Genomic DNA, 21,663 nt, shown 5'->3' with positions numbered 1-21,663 from the left:
GGATAATTAATCAATGTTCATTTCCACCAAGGCCTGACTTTCTCAGCCACTGATGGGTTGGAAGAAATCGTCTTCATATAAAAGAGAATTAGAAAATTCTAGGCCACTAGCCTGTTTTGTTCTGATCCAACACAAGACTGATTTACTTCCACCAGCACAGACAGTACGGAAATACACCAAAGAGTCATGTGCCTGTGTACAGTTAAGGCATATAATTAAAAACCAAATGCATCTTTTCGCTTTTATGTTGGTAAATGTTACCATGGTTCCCAAGATTTCAAACCTACTTTACACTACAAATAAAACCCCTTTATTCTAACAAAAACTTAAGACCAGATGTTCATAATTTAGTAAGCACTCAACAACAGTTAAGATCACAGAACTAATAAAGTTAGCCGTAGAGTAAAGCCAGAGTCCATGGGCACCTTTAAGATCAACGAAGTTTAATTCTGATTAAGCTTTCATGTGCATGCACACTTCATCAGTTACATGTATTGATTTAAATATAGATGATATTAACTAAGCTGTTAAGCCTAATGCTTGATCTCGGATTTTAATTTGTGCAGGTTTTGACCAAACAAAAATGTTCTGGGGGACAAACACAGCCTGTGGAAAGCATAGACTATTTTCAGTAAAAAAAAATCTTGACCAGAAATGAAGCTCCTCAAAGATTTTTATTTTATTGTCTAGAAAGCGCTTTCAATGTTTGAAATGCACATTATAATTGCAGTGCTAGTTTATATGATAAATATATCATATATACCTACTGTAAACTGAAATGTTGCTTGGTGCAACATTCTACATTTGTGGCAATACCTTATCATTCAAACATTACTGAAGATATTACAAGTCAGTCTTGAAACAAAAATCAGCTCATGCAAAACAGAAGCTCAACAAATAAAAAAAAAATTGTTCATTGTCAATATGCAGACCATCAGATATTAAAGAATATCTTATTTATCAATTTTCTTATCACCAAAACTTGTTTTAAAAGCTATCTTCTTGATGAATCCATAAAATAGACTGATAAGCAGAACTATGGAAATCTTAGATCACATATTAATCCCACAATACACACTGTCTGGTATTTTCAGTTTATCAGTCCTAGGAAACCAATATTTTGTACCTTGTCTCACATCAGGTTTTGTCTGAAATCCAGCAAGGTAGCACATTGGACAAGGGTATGATGAAAACATCTGCCAGGGATATGGATCATCACCCTAAAGGGGAACAGTTAAGAATGCTATTAATACTGAGAGTTTATCCATTTAATTCAATTAACCATTTAATCTCACACTTAGCAGTTTAAGTAAATCTACAAAGCTCTGTTATTTAGGCGCCTAACATTATGCCATGTATATTAAAGCTACTATTTTCAGTAATTAAAAATAAATACAATAGATACAAAACCTAGAGATTTACCCAGCTTTCTCAATTATGTACAGAGATACTTTTTTGCTCTTCACTCACTGGAAAATTACTGGTTTCAGAATATTTTTATTACAATTGAATACACATATCTGATTAACCATACTGTACTATTTCAATTTCATTCATGTGAGGGTAATAATCTATAGAAATAAAGCAGATACAATATGGAGACACTAAACAAATATTTCAGCAGTGGAATGCTGATCAATTAGAAACATCAATGGCATTCAAGTTGCATAAAATTCATAACACTAGATTATCAACATAATTGTACTAGAGGAAAACAAAAAAATAACACAAAGTAAACAATAACAAACTTCTGACACAAACTAAGCACAATTCTAAGTAGTGCACAATTCTTTTACATAATTCAGAAGGCAAACACTATTATACAGGAGTTTCAATGGAGTTACTGACATATATTTTATAAGTTTTATCTTGCCTTATCTCCTCAGATTCAAGGCAACTCCTGATTATTATTTCTTAATAACCTGCTCCATCATTGTGCTTTTATGCTTGCTAGATTAAACATCTTCCCCTCAGCTGTTCTAGCAGGCAGATATAGCAATAGGAACCGATTTTGTAAATTTTATCAATTAGAGCCTGACTCAGTGCCACATATTTTACTTTATTGCCCATAACATTTTATGCTTAGACAATGACTTTTTGTTCCTATCACAGTGGACCTTCCTGGCCCTATGGACAGAATCATTAGACATTTCTTAGCTGATAGGTCCCCAAAAATAACGGAACTGGTGGCCGAATTCTTGGCCACTGTGATACAAAGGGACAGTCGGCTAGGCAGGAAGCAGTTCTAGACCAGGGGCATCTACAGTTGGTGGAAATTACTGATTATTAGGCGTTCTGGAAAAATCTACTGTTGGTCGCTGGTCGCTATTTATTTTATTTCACTTGTTTCATTTAGACTATGTAATTATTATCAATTAATTATGAATTACCCCTATTTTGACAATGTTTTATATGCTATTAAAGTTTATTGAAATTTGAAATTTGAATAGTATCACACCAAAGAGGTTGGAAGAAAATGCATCAAATATCTATACAACCTTATTCAGTATTCTTGAAGGCAAGATCCGTTCTGTCGGTCCCCCAAGAACATTTATTCTAACAAGTATATGGTTTCTTTCCACTGATAAGCCATCAATTATAAACTCTCTGCAATAAAATAAAATTGAATTACTTTTGAAAATAGATGTCAGTCTAGAAGAATGGTGTTCAAGGAACCAGCAGTAAATATGGAGCAACAACCAAGTGTAGAGTGCATAATCCTTTCTGTGCTCCAGCTGTCCATAGTGAAATATCACCTGATAACATCATGGTTTACTTAGTTAACCAGATAATGTTGTTACCTGAGTAAATATATCAGATATTTTATCATATCTTAGAGAAAATGAATACCAAGAGTATTCAAATAAAGCATCACCAGAAAGGTACAAGGATATCCTAATAGACTAAAGCTTCTTTGATTATCGAGTTTAAGAAACAAACAGAATTCCTTTCATTGTTTCTCATGTAACCAAGACCCTTCAAACCAGCTGTGTCTAGCCATATAACACAACAACATACTACAACATCCTACTGTAAACACTAATATTCTCTCCTTGATTACTAACAGCCAGTTTCATACTTAGTAATCCGTAGCAAGAAAGGATAGTTCTAGATCAAATATTCTTAAACTCAAAACACCTTATTAAAAATTCACACAAGAAAAACTGTAGCATTATTCCCACAGAACAGAACTGGGTGGGTTAAGAAATTCTGAATGTTTGGAGGGGGGGCACAGAAATATGAATTGTGGTAGTATAAATAAGTTTGAATTGTTTTTACTTACGGAGAATTATCAGAAGTTGTGATGACATTCTCTTTCTGTGCTTCTAACAGCACTTCTGATATCTTATACTGAGATTCTAAAAGCAGAAAAATATCTAGATTGCAGCATAGAACATTTAATAACCTGTAGGGCACAATAGATAAGAAATTACAGAATATGAATTAACAATCTGAAAAAGTTATAATTTGCAACAAATGAATTTGTTTTTCAATTGCTATAAAAGCAAGAAGAAAAGTGGGCAATTACTATGACTATTTGCTTCTTGACAGGATCTTAAACAGATATAACCATGAATAGATTTCAAATTCACAGGGAGAAGCCAGACAAAAAAAAGATCATGTGTTGGTTTTTATGTAAGCTCAATTACATGGACTTGCAGGGGGAAAACAAACACAGAATGATAACAAGTCTGTACACAACTGAAATTGCTTTATGGTATGGTGACCCCTTGTATGCGAATGTAATGATAATCACCAAGAACAACCATCAACTGGCAGAAAACTCCTTTTTTCCAGTAAGCAGCTCTGAACACTACATTTATGTCCTTTGAAGTTTCTCTAACTTTGAGAGATGATGGGCAGTTGTTCTGGAAGAGGAGTTCAGAAGCCCTAATATGCATATGGAATACACAATTTGTCCACTGGATTCAGCAGGACTGTTTCTGCACTAGCGATATCATTTGGATTTGCATTTTTAAAGGTTCAACTTTTTCATCTGTTACTGCACTGAAATCTGCTTCTTCAGGGGCAGACCTGAATTCTTCCCTCACTTGCCCTGCAGCAAAGGAATCCCTCAAAAACCCACACTCATCATATGCAGGGTACAGCTGGTAATTGCGTCAGAGCACAGCCAGGCCGGGGGATATCCCTTCCACAAAGGAGTGTTCATCTGGAAGGTGGCTGTCACCTGGTGCATCTCCGTGGCTCCCCTAGTCCCTTTGGTTTCTGTAGGCTTGGCCGGTGTGCCTGTGAACTGGTTGTTGGGGTTCTTTCCTGGGGACTTTCAGTTTCTCATCACCAGCATCAGACATGATGGGCTTCAAGGGCCAAGTATTGGAGACTTAGCAATCTGAGAATCCACAGACGCTCCCAATAATCAGACTTGGTTTAGGAAAAGAACTTTCAAAGAACTTTTCAAAGAACTGCTCAAAGAACTTTCCAGAGAACTTGCACAGCCCTTGTCCTTCATCTTTGGGACCTCTTTAAAGACTGGAGATGTCCCGGAGGACTGGAAGAGAGCAAACGTTATTCCGATCTTCAAAAAAGGGAGGAAGGATGACCCGGAAAACTACAGACCAGTGAGTCTGACCTCTGTTGTGGGGAAGATAATGGAGCAGATATTAAAGGGAGCGATCTGCAAACATCTGGAGGACAATTTGGTGATCCAAGGAAGTCAGCATGGATTTGTCTCCAACAGGTCCTGCCAGACCAACCTGGTTTCCTTTTTTGACCAAGTAACAAGTTTTCTGGATCGTGGAAATTCGGTTGATGTCATTTACTTGGATTTTAGTAAAGCTTTTGACAAGGTTCTCCATGATGTTCTGATGGATAAGTTGAAGGACTGCAATCTGGATTTTCAGATAGTCAGGTGGATAGGGAATTGGTTAGAGAACCGCACTCAAAGAGTTGTGGTCAATGGTGTTTCATCAGACTGGAGAGAGGTAAGTAGCGGGGTACCTCAGGGCTCGGTGCTTGGCCCAGTACTTTTTAACATATTTATTAATGATCTAGATGAGGGGGTAGAGGGACTACTCATCAAGTTTGCAGATGATACCAAATTGGGAGGACTGGCAAATACTCCGGAAGATAGAGACAGAGTTCAACGAGATCTGAACACAATGGAAAAATGGGCAAATGAGAACAAGATGCAATTTAATAAAGATAAGTGTAAAGTTCTGTATCTGGGTCAGAAAAATGAAAAGCATGCCTACTGGATGGGGGACACGCTTCTAGGTAACACTGTGTGTGAACGAGACCTTGGGGTACTTGTGGATTGTAAACTAAACATGAACAGGCAGTGTGATGCAGCAGTAAAAAAGGCAAATGCCATTTTGGGCTGTATCAACAGGGGTATCACATCAAAATCACAAGATGTCACAGTCCCATTGTATACGGCACTGGTCAGACCACACCTGGAGTACTGTGTGTAGTTCTGGAGGCCTCACTTCAAGAAGGACGTAGATAAAATTGAAAGGGTACAGAGGAGAGCAACGAAGATGATCTGGGGCCAAGGGACCAAGCCCTATGAAGATAGGTTGAGGGACTTGGGAATGTTCAGCCTGGAGAAAAAGAGGTTGACAGGGGACATGATAGCCCTCTAAGTATTTGAAAGGTTGTCACTTGGAGGAGGGCAGGATGCTGTTTCTGTTGGCTGCAGAGGAGAGGACACGCAGTAATGGGTTTAAACTACAAGTACAACGATATAGGCTAGATATCAGGAAAAAAAATTCACAGTCAAGAGTAGTTCAGCAGTGGAATAGGCTGCCTAAGGAGGTGGTGAGCTCCCCCTCACTGGCAGTCTTCAAGCAAAGGTTGGATACACACTTTTCTTGGATGCTTTAGGATGCTTAGGGCTGATCCTGCATTGAGCAGGGGGTTGGACTAGATGGCCTGTATGGCCCCTTCCAACTCTATGATTCTATGAAAAGAAAGTACTTTATTGAGACATTGATCAGATCAATCCAACTCTACAGACCTTCCCAAAACCAAATGTTTTTAGGTGTGAATGGGTCCTTGTTGACAAAACAGACCATCTTGACCTTCAAGGCCCCTGAGATAGTCTCCTAGACAATAAACAGCTGGGGAAGGAAGTGGGCTTTCTCACCTAAGATCTAAGACAGGAGGAGACTAAGATATCAAAGGCATCACAGCCAAAGGGGCATGGGAACAGATAGAGGCATGTAAATGATGCTAAACATCAGTTAACCAGGGCTTTGACAGTAAGTAGCTTTGGAAGCTCAAAATTTAGGGCTATTTTTTAAAATAAATAAATAAGATTGTTTATCAGATTTCCAAATGTTTTAAAATGTCCCACCATACCAGCATTTAAACCACATCAAGGAAGAAGAACCACCCCCTCATAGTCAAGAACTGCTTCCCAGTCTGTTGTTAATACTGGAAGGGGCAAGAAGACCAGGAAGGCAAAGTCTCCCCATTCTGGGCTTAAAACAGTCAAACAGTTAGCAAAACAACGTTCAAGGGATAGTTAAACCCCTTTTGCTCCTTCTGTGTTGCCACCCATATCTGAATAGGTACAATTTCCATTACAAAACAGATCTGATCACAAATCCTCCAGTATTTTGTCCAATTTGTCCCTAAAATCTGGACTAAACCTCTATCTGAACAAAGATAAAATATGTGTTTCAGATGACTTGCATCTGAATAAGCCTTAGAAATAAACTGAGATGGCAGAACTGGTAGATACAGTCCCCAGATATATAAGTATATAGCTGATGTATCAGAAAGGGAAAGACACAAAATACACAAAAGCTACCCTGCTCCTTTGCCTATGTTTTTGAACCACCCCAAGATATCACTCTCTCTAACACAAGATTTGAACTGAACATCTTATTTTCTCATCTGCAGTACAAACAGTACCAGCTAAGAACTAGAGCTTATATTCAATATTTAATATTATGCAAGAGTATCTACAAGCTGTCATTTCCCTGTTCCTTCTGAGAACCCTCATATAAGAGCATAGGGAAGAAAGAACAACCATTTTCCACTGAGTCAATAATTGAATAGATGCAATTTTGTTCCCAAGAATTTTTTTAAGGGAACAGGTTCAAGAAATCTGCTGTTTAATTGTAAGCCATTGGTAATTGTGGATCCCCATGCCAGGCTGCATCAGATTTAAGTATTAGTTAAAATGTCTTATAGAGGATCAGAAGCTCTTGAGATAATAGTGGATCAGAAGCTCTTGAGATAATAGACCAATCAGAACAGTAGGACAGTCTCACCATTACACAGAAAACTGGACAATAATGGGAAACATTTACTACAAACACAAGGACAAAGGTTGTTGAAAAATTTTGAACAAAGCATTTGAAATTAAATTATCAATGACCTCTGCCCTTTACAAAGAAAATAATCCTCTACTTCTTCCTATGCAAAAAAAAAAGGCTATTTTTGCAGCATATCATTTTGCTCATACAAGTTTTGGCCCTTACTTGCATACCCAGGGAATTGCTCTAACACTGTGGAATGGTAGGTGAATTTCCTCCAGGCTGGGCTGAATTCTCAAGATTTTCAGGGAGGGGGGAATCACTTGGGCATGAAATTGGGGTCACTGTGGATGGGCAGGTAGTTGAGAGTTCCTGCATTGTGTAGGGGGTTGGACTAGATGACCCTGGAAGTCCCTTCCAACACAATGATTCTACGTTAGCCATATTATGGCATCTGTGGCATCTTACTCAGTTACTTCTTTGAGGTACGTGTGTTGTAACCGCAATTTAACTTATTATGGAAGTATAGACCCAATTTTATTTTTCAGGTGGCCTCTGATAAGCAAATCTACTGAAGTCAAGACTGTAATAGTTATTTTTAGCCCCAACAGCTTATTCAAGAGTATTTATGCTTTATTCATAAACTTACTCTCTGCAATTTAGAGAACAAGAAAGAGCTCATTTGTCATTATATTTCAAAGACTATAGAAAAAACGAACAATAGGGAGAAATTTAATATGTTCACAAGGATAAATTTAAGGAACAAAAGAGATCCTCGTATTTTATTACTTATTGATGATGATCAAATCTTTCTAAAACCATTTTAGTATGAAAAGCTTACAATGAATTACTTATGAATAATCATTTTGGAAAAACAGCATTAACATACGTACAGAAATCACTGATATATTTTTTTTTTCTAATATGAAGAAGTATTTATTCTTATATGCTGCTTTTCTCTACCTGAAGGAGTCTCAAAGCAGCTTACAGTCACCCTCCCTTTCCTCTCCCCACAACAGACATACTACGAGGTGGGTGAGGCTGAGAGAGCCCTGATATTACTGTTCAGTTAGAACAGCTTCATCAGTGCTGTGGAGAGCCCAAGGTCACCCAGCTGGCTGCATGTGGGGGAGCGTAGAATCAAACCCAGCTTGCCAGATTAGAAGTCCACACTCCTAACCACTACACCAAGTTATTTTATGCATAAACATTCAGAGAGCACAAAGCACTCACTGGAACATTTTAATCCAACCATATTTCCCATCAACTTAATTATAATTAAATCCTTTACAAAAATGGCATGGAAATGAACACGTTACAGAAGCAAATTATCTGTGTAATATAAGGTATGGCCAATGGTTATCTTTTTTTATTCTATATTATGGTGCTAAAGGTCTTAAATTGTCCATTTCTACTCACATTCATTGGCCACTATCTGCCGTTATCAGAATGCAAGAGGCCAATGCATAAGGAAGGAAGCAGCCTTCCTTATGGGACACCTAACAGACAAATCTAATCAAGATACTTCTAGGACTGTTTCAGTCCCCAAACGCCCCAGCCATCATTAAAACCATTGTTTCCAGGACAGTCACTATGCACTTCAGACAACACCATCTTGCCCAGTAACTTCATCAAAAACAGGATCTATTGGAATATCATCATTCCCCATTTAGACATTCCCAGGCTTCATGTGACTCAGATTATCCCACTAGAGTCCCAGCACATTCCTCAGTCTCCTGCAGAGATATGAATAAACCCCAAAATATGGGGGGAAAGTCTTCCCCTTCCTAACACCAAGAGAAAAACTGGAAAAAAACTCCTATTAACTATATTTTGCTTTAGATTAAATGGAATGCTTTTAAAGATGAGTATACTGTAGACTGATGCAGCTCTTAAATCTAAGATATATTTTTGTACCTTGAAGGATAATTAATCTTTATGAGGGGGAATGATGGCTTTCATTGGACCTCTACTGTTGCAGACTTTCCTTTTGACCTAACTCTTCATTGTGGTTGACCATTTTATGCCTCACGCAAACCACTGTGACACATAAGCCCACAGAATGGATAAATGTCGCTTATTGTCCTAATTTGTTGTAGGAGAAAAATATCAGAAGAGATGGGGCAGAAACTGCACTAAAGCCTCAAAGAAAAAAATCAGAAAGTTTCATTGAGAATTGAACACTTTCTAACCAGATAGTAAACTTAAAAGTACATATGTTAAGATAGCATAGGTTGCATCAGTTTTCAGTTTTTTCTGAAGTACTGGGCATTTTGGCATACATCCTTATGGTAATACTCCCTTCTCCTGATCTGCCAAGGAAGGTTTCCTATCACTGCCTTCTCACCTGTGTTCATAAGTATGAATACCAAAACAATAACTATAGTAAGTACTAAGATTACTGGAACAGATAGCTTTTAATCCAAATAATTTAACCCAATTTTAGATCCCTTGTACACTAAGAGAAAGCCTTGTAACACCTACAGCAAAAGCTAACATCTGTCATCATTGTTCACAATTGCTACAATTTGTAAAAAAGTGGGAGGCATTTTATCAAAGAGCTCACAGGGTTGCACTTATCTATAACTGTTGTTTGTTGAAATGCCTTCTGTGAAACACACAGTACGAACTGGGCAAATGGAGAGAAATTCCTAGCTTTGTAGGAGTAGAAAAAGAAGAAAAAAAAAAGAAGAAAAAAAAGAAGAGTCTTATATGCCACTTTTCTCTACCTGAAGGAGTCTCAAAGCGGCTTACAGTCGCCTTCTCTTTCCTCTCCCCACAAGAAGAAGAAGAAGAAGAAGAGTTGGTTCTTATATGCCGCTTTCCCTACCCGAAGGAGGCTCAAAGCGGCTTACAGTCGCCTTCCCATTCCTCTCCCCACAACAGACACCCTGTGGGGTGGGTGAGGCTGAGAGAGCCCTGATATCACTGCCCGGTCAGAACAGTTTTATCAGTGCCGTGGCGAGCCCAAGGTCACCCAGCTGGTTGCATGTGGGGGAGTGCAGAATCGAACCCGGCATGCCAGATTAGAAGTCCGCACTCCTAACCACTACACCAAACTGGCTCTCAGACACCCTGTGAGGTGGGTGAGACTTAGAGAGCCCTGATATCACTGCTCGGTCAGAACAACTTTATCAGCACTGTGGCAAACCCAATATCACCCAGCTGACTGCATATGGGGGAGTGCAGAATCGATCCCAGCTTGCCAGATTAGAAGTCTGCACTCCTAATCCCTACACCAAACTGGTGTAGATGACACTTGCATGTTCATAGCACAGTCTAACCGTGTGAGACGGGAACCCTGAATGGAAACAAGGCTCACAGTTGTGAAGCAGCCTGATCCAAAGACAGCCTGAGTTTCACTGTGTTATAAATACTCTAAAGATATAGCCCAGACTAGTCCAATCTCATCAGAGATCAGAAATTAAGTAGCTTTGGCCATGGTTAGTACTTGGATAGTAGACTGTCAAGGAAGATCTGGGTTGTTATGCAGATGTGGGCAACAGCAATCCATCTCTGCTCATCTCTTGCTTTCAAAACTCCATGAGAGATTACCAAAACTCAGTTGTGACTTGATAGCACTTAATTATATTAATATTTATTTATTTATTAATTATGTGATTTATATCCTGCCACTCCCATTCCAATAGCTCATGGTGGGTCACAAAGTCCTCAATAAAAACCCATTAACCCCCTTTAAAAGGACATTCCAAATACAATAAACACGGTAAAAGCATAGCAAATAAAGCGATAAAACAACTTGATCCCCGTGCCCAGCAACCTAATAACCCACTATAGGAAAAGGAGGCCCTAGCTGACAACAACCCAGGAGCTAGCACTAGCCCTGGGGGGGGGGGGGGGAGGCATGATCTTCCTCACTGCCCTGGCCTCAAACATAGACCTGGCAGAGGAGCTCTGTTTTGCAGGCCCTGCTGAAAGCAGGAAGAAATATACTTATTGTTCATATATTTGAATAGTTTTCTGTGATAAACAGGTATTTTTGATTGAATAAGGATACATAACCATTTTTGTGATATTGTTTTATTCTGTAATTGGGTAAATTCGTATTTTATTGTCTCTTCCTTCAAGTCCCTAGGCTGGGCCAGCATCAACATATAAATAAGCTGACAGGGTAGGAAAGCCATAGACCAACAAGTAAGAAGAAAATGCACATAGTGGCTGCTTAAAGCAGAAGAAACAAAGGAAAAATCTTGTACATGAGAGATGAAATAGGGCAAGACTGCCACAGAGGTGTTCTGAATTGAACTCTAAATACCACTGCATAAAATATTTCACTGCTTCTAGACAGAAATATGTCTAGAATGGACATCGTAAAAATGGATATGGTAATTTCTTCATGATAATTATTTTGCAGATTAATTTGATTTTGCACTTGTAATGTTTATTGATGATCTGGCCCCCTTAAGATCCACTCAAAAGGAAGACAAATGTAAGATAGAAACAACCACACAACTGTCAATGAAGTTTGGCAAGCCAAGGAGCAGAAGTCATAAAAACCCTGGAATAAATAGGATCAAAATTTTTGCATAGCTCAGCAGCTGTGAAATATCATAACAATCAATTGTGACTGTTTAGAATACCTCAAACAATTCCTATCAAGACACTTAAAAGTCTATAGCATTCTATACTCCCCATTCAGACAGCAGCCAAGTACTGCAGAGGGACCAGGATGTAGGGACACAGAACAGGCTGGTAACAGAAGGGACAGGTTCCACAATTGGCATGTCCACTTAAAGGCTTTAAGGCAGCGGTCCACAGCCTTTTTAAGGTTGCGGCCCATTTCCAAGGGGTGTGGGGAGAGGGCGACCCAGGCTCCCGCGCAAACGCGCATGCATAGACCCGCTGTACATGTGTTTGCGCATGACAGTGGCACAAATGTGCACGTGCGGCGCTCCTGGCATGCGCAAGTCTGCATGTGCGGCTTGTGTCTGCATGTGCGCACTTGTGTCACCCACATGCTGGTGGTCACGCTTCCCTCTCCCTCCCTCCTGCAGCAAGAAGCTTGCCGGACTGCAAGCTAATCGGCCGCTTTGGCGGCCGCTTTGCTTGCAGCTTGGCGAGCTTCTCACTGCGGGGTCGGGGAGAGGGAGCTCTTGCAGCCCGGCACCGGGCTGCAGACCGGGGGTTGATGACCACTGCTTTAAGGCATCAGGTTTTGGAAGAGATCTCTGTCTGCCTGAAACACTGGATAGTCAATGCAAGAACACAATTCAAGGCTAGATGGATGAATTGTAAGCTGCATATGCTAAGAAGAGGTATATGAACTGCATCCTTACCAAATTATACTGCAGTGTATAAACAACTTGGAACAGAAATTAGGAAAGGGTAGATAAAACATGCTATATTGAGAGGTATGTTTTAAAAATGACATACCAAAAAACATTGACTACCAAAAGAGATACAAAAGGGAAGGACTGAAGAACACTTTGTGATTGCACAGCAGGACTGAACTTTATTATGTTGCAAAAGTTTTAAAGTGTATATTTAATTTGAATAAGGGCCTCATATCCCCCAACAGGATTCATAACTTTCATCTGATGTGCTGATAAACAACAGTAGGTGTCAGATAAAACAGAAGAATATTATAACTGAATCTTACCTCAGTCCAAACATATGTGACTGCTCATAATTGAATAATGAATGAATTTTTTCATCTGTATCCACAATTATAAGTCTGTCAACAATATCCTGGGGGGAAAAGTAAATATTCACTATTTTACTATATTTAATTAATTTGTTACCAGCGATTCAAATATTTACTCTATTTATATACCAATTTTCTATTACCATACTCAAAGCAGGTGTTTTTTTTACAAATTTTACAATTTAAAAGCTAAAAGACAGCAACAAAAATAAAACTTCTTTATTTTATACAATTATCAGTTAAAATCAGGTTAAGAACCACCAGTTACAGCTATTAAACATACCATCAGAATTAAGCCCCATGTCAGAACTGAAATGGAAGTTATAAGAACAATAAGAGAAATCTTAAAAAGTCAACATCAAAAATGTGGAATATACAATATTGGAGAAATATACAACATCATTGCTCAGCAATGCGTCTCAAGATGGCGTTTTAAAAGTTTATAATATACATGACCAGAAAGAAAGCATATTAGAGATATGGATGTAGTTATTAAATTTCCTTATAAGCAGCTTTTAAACGGACAAGAAATAATACTGTTAATGGTTTTGGGGCTTTTTTTTTTAACAAAGGGAGGGTACATTTAAGTCAGGTAATCTGATCCAAAGCAATTTGTTCCATGCATATAAAATCATAAAAATAAATCATCAGATACTGTTGTGTATTTATTACTCAGTACATTTATTTTTAGATCTGTGTTTACATCAGGGAAAAACAATACACCAAATCAACTCTCAATAAAGGCATTCTTTCCTTAATTGGAAGTCTGCTTATTTCCTGAAACAAGAGGATTTATGCTACTTCAGTAATGTGGGAGCACCAGGGATCTGCAAAAAATGGAAGTTTGCCAATGTATTAAAACTCTTCAGAATTGTACTTACATACAAATGCTTTGATGCCACAAAATGGTTCAGTCAGCTCTGCCTGCAAATGTGGTGGGCAGCTCTGCAGAGCTACAGGCTGGATGGCTGCCTAGAGCAAGACCCCCCCCCTTACAGAGTATGTGTGTGGGAGTCACTGGACAGAATCAGATCGAACAGATACCCCTGGAGTTTATTGTGCCACCAAACATTTACATTTTTCCAGCTTCCTTTCTAGAAGTAAAAGCATTTGACATGAGAAGATTCACTCCCTGAAAGAACCATGCTAAACATTTTCACAAGGCTTTGTGCAGTTCACTGAACTTAAAACACACATCCCCTGTGGGACTATTCTTTTTTTCCTTTTGTCTCTTACAATTTGCTAGGTAGACCTGTAAACTGTGAAGGCCTATATGGCTAATTCATGTATCTTCTGTTCTAACGTGTGTGAAATATACTTGGTCTAGAAGAGGTAGACAGAGAAATATGTTTTAGCTGTCCTAATTAATGATCCAAATCTAGAGATGGATGGGAAAACCACCTGTATATAAACACACTGAATTCTTCCTGGCTTTTCTGTGGCCTTTAATACAATATACTACATCTGGCATTCTGGCCTGGTGCAGAGTGCATGCTTTGCATGCAAAAGGTCTTGGAAAGGCCCGCCAGTGGCCCTGCAGATGCATCATTAGTGAAAGCAGACAACACTAGGCCAGATGGACCAATGCTCTGGCATGTCTCAAGTATCATTACAACAAGCCAAATCTATGTGTAATATTTATTACTTCTGCTGTATTTATTTACTTTTTATTTATTAAATGTCTAGACCGCCACTCTCAGCTAGGCCTGCTCGTGGCAATTTACAATGAAATATAAAACCAATTAAAACCCTAGTACATTATAACAGACTAAATATTAAGCCTGCTGTGGCCAAAATACAGCGGGCCCTAGCATGGTGGGTGGGTGGAGGGATGGGGTGAAGGAAGGAGGAAAAGGAGAAAGAGAGACAGAAAGACAGAAAGAAAGGGAGGAAGATAGAGACAGAAGAAGAGGGAGAGAAACAGGTAGCCAGAAAGAGGCATATGGAAGAAAGGGAGAAAGGGAAAAACAAAGGGAATGCTGGGAGGAAGGGAAGGACAAAGGGAATGCTGGGAGGAAGGGAGGAACAGAGTAAGGTAGGTGGCCTTGGGACCTTCTACCGGGCCCAGGGGCAGGCTCGGCTGCCCCAGGGCACGGCAGAAGGCTCGGGACGGTGGGGGTGGGCTTTGTGGCCTTCTGCTGGGCCCAAGGGCCGGAGGACTTACTGCTGGGGAAGGCTTCTTCCTCTGAGCGGCGACTCCCCGGCCAGCCCAGGCGAGGCTGGGCCAACCAGCCAATGGGGAGCCGCGCTTTGCATGGCTCCCCATTGGCTGCTTGGCCCTCAAGTGACACTCAGAGGGCCCAATCAGGAGCCGCTTTGCGGCTCCTGATTGGGCCCTCTGAGTTTTTATCCCGGACAGGGCCTGCCCTAACTCCTCCCCACTTGCCCTTACTCCTTTATTCCCCCCCCCCCCGCTCCTCTGGGGGTTTAAAGATGATTGTTGGTAGTGGCTGCAAATGGGTAACCCAATATTTCCTGCAAAGCCTCACTCTACTGTTCACTGTCTGTGACCACGATAGATAGTCCTGGCAATGTCAGCCTAGGAGTACTGATTACAAGAGGGGAAAGGGAGCAACCCGATTTGACTACCCCCAGTCTCCAGCCCAGCCTCAAACAAATGCCTGGCGGAAAAGCTCTATCTTACAGGCTCTGAGGAACCCCAAAAGCTCTGTCAGGGCTCTCAGCTCTTCTGGGATCTCATTCCACCAGGTAAGGGCCAGGAGCTCAGAGAAACTAGTGCTTAACAATATATCAGTATAACACTCTTAAATTGCCAATGAAAAACAAAAACTATCATGGAAACCTGTTCTGTAGAAACTCTGTCCCCACCACTGTATTAGCAACTATAGGAAGAATACACAAGCAGTCAGCGCATGGAAGACACCAGGGCCCACTAATTGTACATATAAACAAAGGATGTCTATATATTCCACTGATGAAAAATGCTATCTGTTCCACTTAATATTTCTGGTAAGGGCTAGGAGGAGGAGCTGGCTTAAGTGCCAATCAACGCTTAACACCCACTCATCAAATATTCATCAAATATCCTTCTCCATAACTCAAGTTCATGTTTCCTCTGTAATGTTTAGAATCAGACTTCATGGAGTCAGAGTTGGATAGGCATGTTGAAAAGTTTTTTAAATACAATCAGAGTGACTTTACATGATTGAATTCCCCATACTTAGGAAGACAATTTGGAGCTGAGCTGCAGGGTGAGTTCTGACAGCTACTATAGAAAAACTGGGCATGTAAATCTCAAGTGGTAAAGTTAAATTGCAAACACAAAGAAAGTGTTATGACTTCCAGCTAATTCGTTCTTCCAATAAGCCCACTGCAGAAATCCTATAGGGACAGAGGGGTACTGGTATGAAAGCCGTGACAGAGTGTCACTTTGAAATGCAAATACACTGTATTGTTAAAGACAAACAAACTTTTATGAATTTATTTATCTATCAATTTATTACCAGCCACTCCCAGACTGGCTGGCTCATGGCAGGTTATAATACTTAATACCCCCACAATAAAATCCATAAAAATCCCAATGCCATTAAAACCCCTCAGTGGCATTTTGTCTAAGCCCGCACCCCCATTTCCCATAGCTCAATGCACCCCTTCTATCCATCTCATGTCTGGAGGAAAGAAAATATGGGAGTCAGCATGTTGTCCCAGCTGAAGCAAGGAGGGGTCCATATATCTAATTGCCCTGGCCTTAATCAAATGCCTAGCAGAAGAGTTCTGAGACCTCCTACAGGGCCCTTAACTCTTCTGGGAGTTCATTCTGCTTGGTGTTCTACCATTGGACCAGGGACCACCAACAGATTTGCACCCATAGACCAAAGAGCCCTGCAGGAACCATAAGACAACAGGCAGTCCTTCAGGTATGCTGGGACCAGACTGTGGATGGCTTGAATGTCAATATCAAAACTTTAAACTTGATCTGGGATGCAGCTGCCTCATCACTGGCTGCATATGGGCATTCCAAGGTATCCCTGTGAGGAACCTAGCAGCTGCATTCTGAACCAATTGCAATTTCCAGGTCGAGGATAAGGAAAGGCCAGCATAGAGTGAGTTACAGAAATCCAGCCTAGAAGTGACTGTTGCACAGATCACCATGGCTAGGTGTTCTGAGGACTGATAGGGTGCTAGTAGCTTCACTTGGTATAGATGGAAAAATGTTTTGTGGGCTACTCTAGTGACCTGTGCCTCCAATGATCAGGAAGCATCAAGAATAACCCCCAAATTCCTGGCCTTGGTGCAATCTTAAGTTACACCCCGGCCATGATGGGAAAGCGCACTTCCTGCTCTAGGCCCTTCCTCCCCAACCACAGGACCTCTGCCTTAAAAGGATTGAGTTTCAGGCAACTCAGCTTTAACTATCCAGCTACAGCTTCCAAACATCTGGCAAATGTTTCCAGAGAGAATCTAGGCAGCTGTCCATCAGGAGATAGAGCTAGGTGTTATCTGCATACTGATGACAGGCCAGCCCAAAACTCTGGACCAGCTGGGCCAGAAGGTGCATGTAGATGGGACTCCACAAGGAAGCTTAAAGGGGCATAACATCTTCTTGCAGACTGCTACCCCTTGTGTCTGGTTCTGGAGAAAGGAGATCAGCCACTGAAAGATTGTCCCATGTATCCCAGTTCCAGCAAGGTAGTGGGGCTAACAACTCACAGTCAACCACGTCAAACAAGACTGATAGATCTAAGAACACGAGGATAGCTGAACTACTCCTATCCAACTGGTGTTGGAGATCATCCGTCAGAGTAACCAGCACTGTATCCACCCTGTGGCCAGGACACAAGCCAAACGGGTATGGATCAAGTGCCGAAGTTTCCTCCAATTATGTCAGGAGCTGATCCATGGCAACCCTTTCAACCACACCCAGAAATGTAAGATGTGAGACTGGGTAGTAGCTGACCAAGTCCTGCAGATCGAACAATGTTTTTTTTTCAGTAAAGGGTTGTCCACTGTCCCCTTCAGTATCCTGGGAATCCCCCAAATTACAGGAGGAGGATAAAAATTTCCCCAAGGAGCCTTCTATCCATTGGTCATCCAACTTGAGTAGCCAAGATGGACAGGAATCAAGGGAACAAGTGATTGCCCTCACCGACCACAGCAACTTGTCTACTACAGTAGAAAAGAGCTTTAAATGTATCCGAAGCAGGAAGTCATCCAGAAAAGTGGTGGAGCCTTTGGATGACAAAGGAATAAAAGTATTGCTAAAAGAAGATGGGGAGATGGCAGAAAAGTACAATGGATTTTTCCTTCTGTGTTCACTGTGGAAAGTGTGGGACTTGTACCTATAACAAAGCCACTATTTTCAGGAAAAGTCTGAAGAACTGAGTCAAACTGAGGTGACCAGATGAAGTTCTATACCTATTGGGAAAATTAAAACCAGACAGTCTCCAGGTCCTGACAGCATACATTTGAGAGTTCTTGTGGAACTCAAAGATAAGATACTTGATTTACTCTCCCATATATGTAACCGATTACTAAATTCAGCCTCTATATGAAAAGACTGGGAGAGTAAAAAACCTGACACGAATTTTTTTTTACAAAGGGTCCAAAAGGGAACCAGGAAATTAAAGGCAAGCTCTATGTAAGGGACTATTAGAAAAGGGATTCAACATAAAACAGTTGTTATTATAATGCCCCTGTATAGATCTATGGTGCAGCCTCATTTGGAATACTGTTTCAGTCTGGAATACTTTTCACTTTAGAAAAGGCGTCTAAGGGGCAACCTGATAGAAACAGCATCTCAAGTTTGCTTCCTTTTCTTTCTTTTTAAAAAACCAAAACAAATGAATCATGATTCAGAGTAGGTTCAGTTTCAAACATGCAGAAATTCCTGAATGTCATTTTTGGGGAACAAACTCTTGCTTCATGTCACCAGCTTTCGGTGGTGAAAGGTGATACTTTGGCTATTTGCAGCTCAAGTTGTCAAGTTGGAGTCAAGTTGTCAACCTAAACACAACTGTATGGCAACTGGTTCACATTGCACTAAAAAGACATTTCCATCAAAATAATGAGCCGCAGAATGAACTACGGAAAAACCAAGCCAGGATTTCATGGTACAATAATTTCAGGAGCCCTCAAGGTCTTTAAAAAATAACAGCCACAAAAAAAAAGCCATTAGAAGACAGGGCCCATCTAAAGTATGCAAACAGAACTACTGATGGACAGAAACGTTTACTCTGTATTGCAAATGCCAGAAATGAAAGCTAACTTCACAAAAGGAGAGATTTGAAAGGGTTATATTGTCTCCAGAAATGTCCTAGCTAAAACACACAGGTAGCTACTATATCCTTAATTTCACATAGAGGCCTACAATTTAAAAATACACAAACAATAATAAAAATAAAAAGGGTCTCTAGTCTAGTACTATTTATAATAATAAAAATAATTCACTATTTAATATGTACAATATATGTACAATATGTATAATGTAAATATACGCACACAGAGGTTTATCATAACCATATCAATTGCTTATACCCGAAAGAAGAGTCTGGCAAGAATACATGAGAAAGCAATACGTGCAAATTATTTAAATATTACATTTCCTTCTACGATTGAAGAAAAAGTCACACCAAAATACAATGGGCATATACTGCCCTCATGCTGCATGCAATAAAAATGCTGAAAATGTATTCAAAAGGTATCACTCACTAAGAAAGGGGGAAAAATCATACTAGCTTAAAATCATAGACTCACAGAATCATAGCATTGGAAGGTAACTCCTGGGTCATCTAGTCCACTATGCAGGACACTCAGCTTGTAGCAAATTATTCACTGCAAACATTGTCACTGTACGGAACTTAAGGATGAGACAACAATGATACTTACTATAATACCTGCGGGAACTTCACGAAGAGAATATTCGGATTTGTTAGGAATCAGTTGCTGGCCTATCAGTTCATAAGCAGCAGGGAAGGATAACAAGTTGATCAGAGCTAGAAAAAACTGAGGCAAGAAGCAAAGGTGATGCAGTAACCAAAATGTTTTCTGGCATTTACTTGAAAAAGCTAAGTTACAACAAGACTTTATCATGACTTTGTTCTTCAGGACTGTGTCATAGGCAACACATTAATTGTCTGCTTTTAGTGGATCAACATGAGTCAGTGAGGACACCCCCCCCCCCCGAGTTATATAGAACAGAAAGAAACAAACCTCAGGCAGACCAAGGCTGACTACAAGTGATAAAAATAATCTGTAGCATGTTTACAGCAAAAGAGAGGGGGGATAAAAACAGATTACAACTTGTTTTGGACCAATGTGGGTACCTACAACCGCTTTCAGCTTACTGAAGTTAACCAAACTTAGTAAACTTGGCAAACAGAAGGGCAGGGATTTGAGGTTGACAAATAAAGCAAGGCAGTTGCCAATCTGACTGATGGACAGTAAATTAGAGAAGAGAATGACATCAGAAGTCACTACCTTTAGCATCTGTTATGTTGAATCCTCCCTTCCTTTTAAATCTGCAAAGACTAAGACTTAAGACTAGGGTTGGGCGCTTCAGCGCCCAAAGCAGCCATTCGCGCCCAAAGCAGCCAACAGTGCACAGACTCCTGTGCCTCCCCTCCCCACCGCGCGGCGGCGCTGTCTGGTTCAGGGGCGAACGGCCTCTTCAAATGCTGAAGCACCCAACCCTTCTTCAGACCAAGAACTGCCCCGTTTTTCAAGCAGGGTCTTTGGAGCCATGACATCACCTCAACAACAGCTGGTAGACCTTAGCTCTTGTTTAGTCACATTGCAGTAGCCACAGCTAGCCATGCATGGAGCCATGTCACCACCTCTTGCCTTCTATCAGTCCCACTTTGAAGCCATCAGGTTTCTCCTTTAGACAAGCAGTGCCTTTCACAGCATAGTCTGTACACAGAACAAATAACCTAAGCTCTACGTGTACCCTTCTTTCATCCCGAATGAAGTACTTAAAAAAAAAACACCCTCTATGCATTATCAAGTCCAATAAAAATCAGTGAAGAAAGTTACTGCTATAATCACATAAAGATGGGGAAATGGTTTAGGATAAAACACAGGAAAGTACGTGATGCTTCACAAAGCAATGACAATTTTCCATTTACAGCACCAGCAGCCACTTTCCCATTTCTTTTCAAACTGTACTTGTTATTCCCCCCTCCAAAAGGGTTATTTGCAGAAATGATGATTATTTGTAAGTAACTTGAACCATGACTTTTATTGGGGTACAATTTTATTCTGGGTAATTGTCCTTATTTTAGATGTTAGTAATTGTATTCACTGTTATGGCCCCTGGCTGAGATAATAAAACTGACTGAAAGAAACATTCACTGAAGTTGAAAACACCACAATGTGATTACATATAACTTCTCTAGAACTGATTCAAACATTTTGTTTTTGTTAAACTGATACTGTTTAGCACCCTGAGTCATCAGGTTTACATAGAAAAAGCCCTACAACAATGTGAAGCCAATCACAGACTGGTGTCAATACAAGTGGAAACCCATAAAGGTTTTCAGAAAGCATCTCATTTCCTCCTCCTCACTATTTCCTCTTTCCATTTCTCTCTCCCTTTCCTGCTTCCTTATCTCCTTCCCACCCAACAGCAAGCCTACATGTATTTCCCCTCTGTCTTCAGCTTTCCCTCTTCCACTCAGCAGCTTCTACATAGGAAAACTATGGCCCAGTTGTGTGGTGCTCACTAATGGGCCAGGCCCTCTTGCATGGCAAGGAATTCTCAAGGACATGGGGGAGAGGGTACACCTCACTTTCCCTTGAACCCTCTTCCCCTGT

At 40.4% G+C, this 21,663-nt stretch overlaps 1 protein-coding gene across 6 annotated transcripts in view; it reads right to left on the bottom strand.

Annotated features, from left to right (window-relative positions):
- The window catches only part of TBC1D32 (TBC1 domain family member 32), a 94,843-nt gene that overhangs the window by 33,959 nt on the left and 39,221 nt on the right, over positions 1-21,663 (bottom strand). For all 6 annotated transcript variants that reach the window (XR_013224900.1, XM_077300757.1, XM_077300749.1 and 3 more), the window contains 5 exons: positions 19,738-19,854; positions 12,847-12,935; positions 3,284-3,406; positions 2,499-2,607; positions 1,127-1,220 (listed from right to left, as the gene is read on the bottom strand). Coding sequence is in view for 5 of the 6 variants with exons in the window: in XM_077300757.1 (XP_077156872.1) it covers positions 1,127-1,220; positions 2,499-2,607; positions 3,284-3,406; positions 12,847-12,935; positions 19,738-19,854 (532 nt within the window). In the remaining variant the exon portion in view is untranslated. The remainder of the gene's footprint in view (positions 1-1,126; positions 1,221-2,498; positions 2,608-3,283; positions 3,407-12,846; positions 12,936-19,737; positions 19,855-21,663) is intronic.

The sequence above is a fragment of the Paroedura picta genome, chromosome 1 (assembly GCF_049243985.1).
Source record: "Paroedura picta isolate Pp20150507F chromosome 1, Ppicta_v3.0, whole genome shotgun sequence".
Taxonomy (NCBI): domain Eukaryota; kingdom Metazoa; phylum Chordata; class Lepidosauria; order Squamata; family Gekkonidae; genus Paroedura; species Paroedura picta.
Note: the sequence above shows the minus strand (reverse complement) of the source record. Positions and strands in the feature narration are given on the sequence as shown.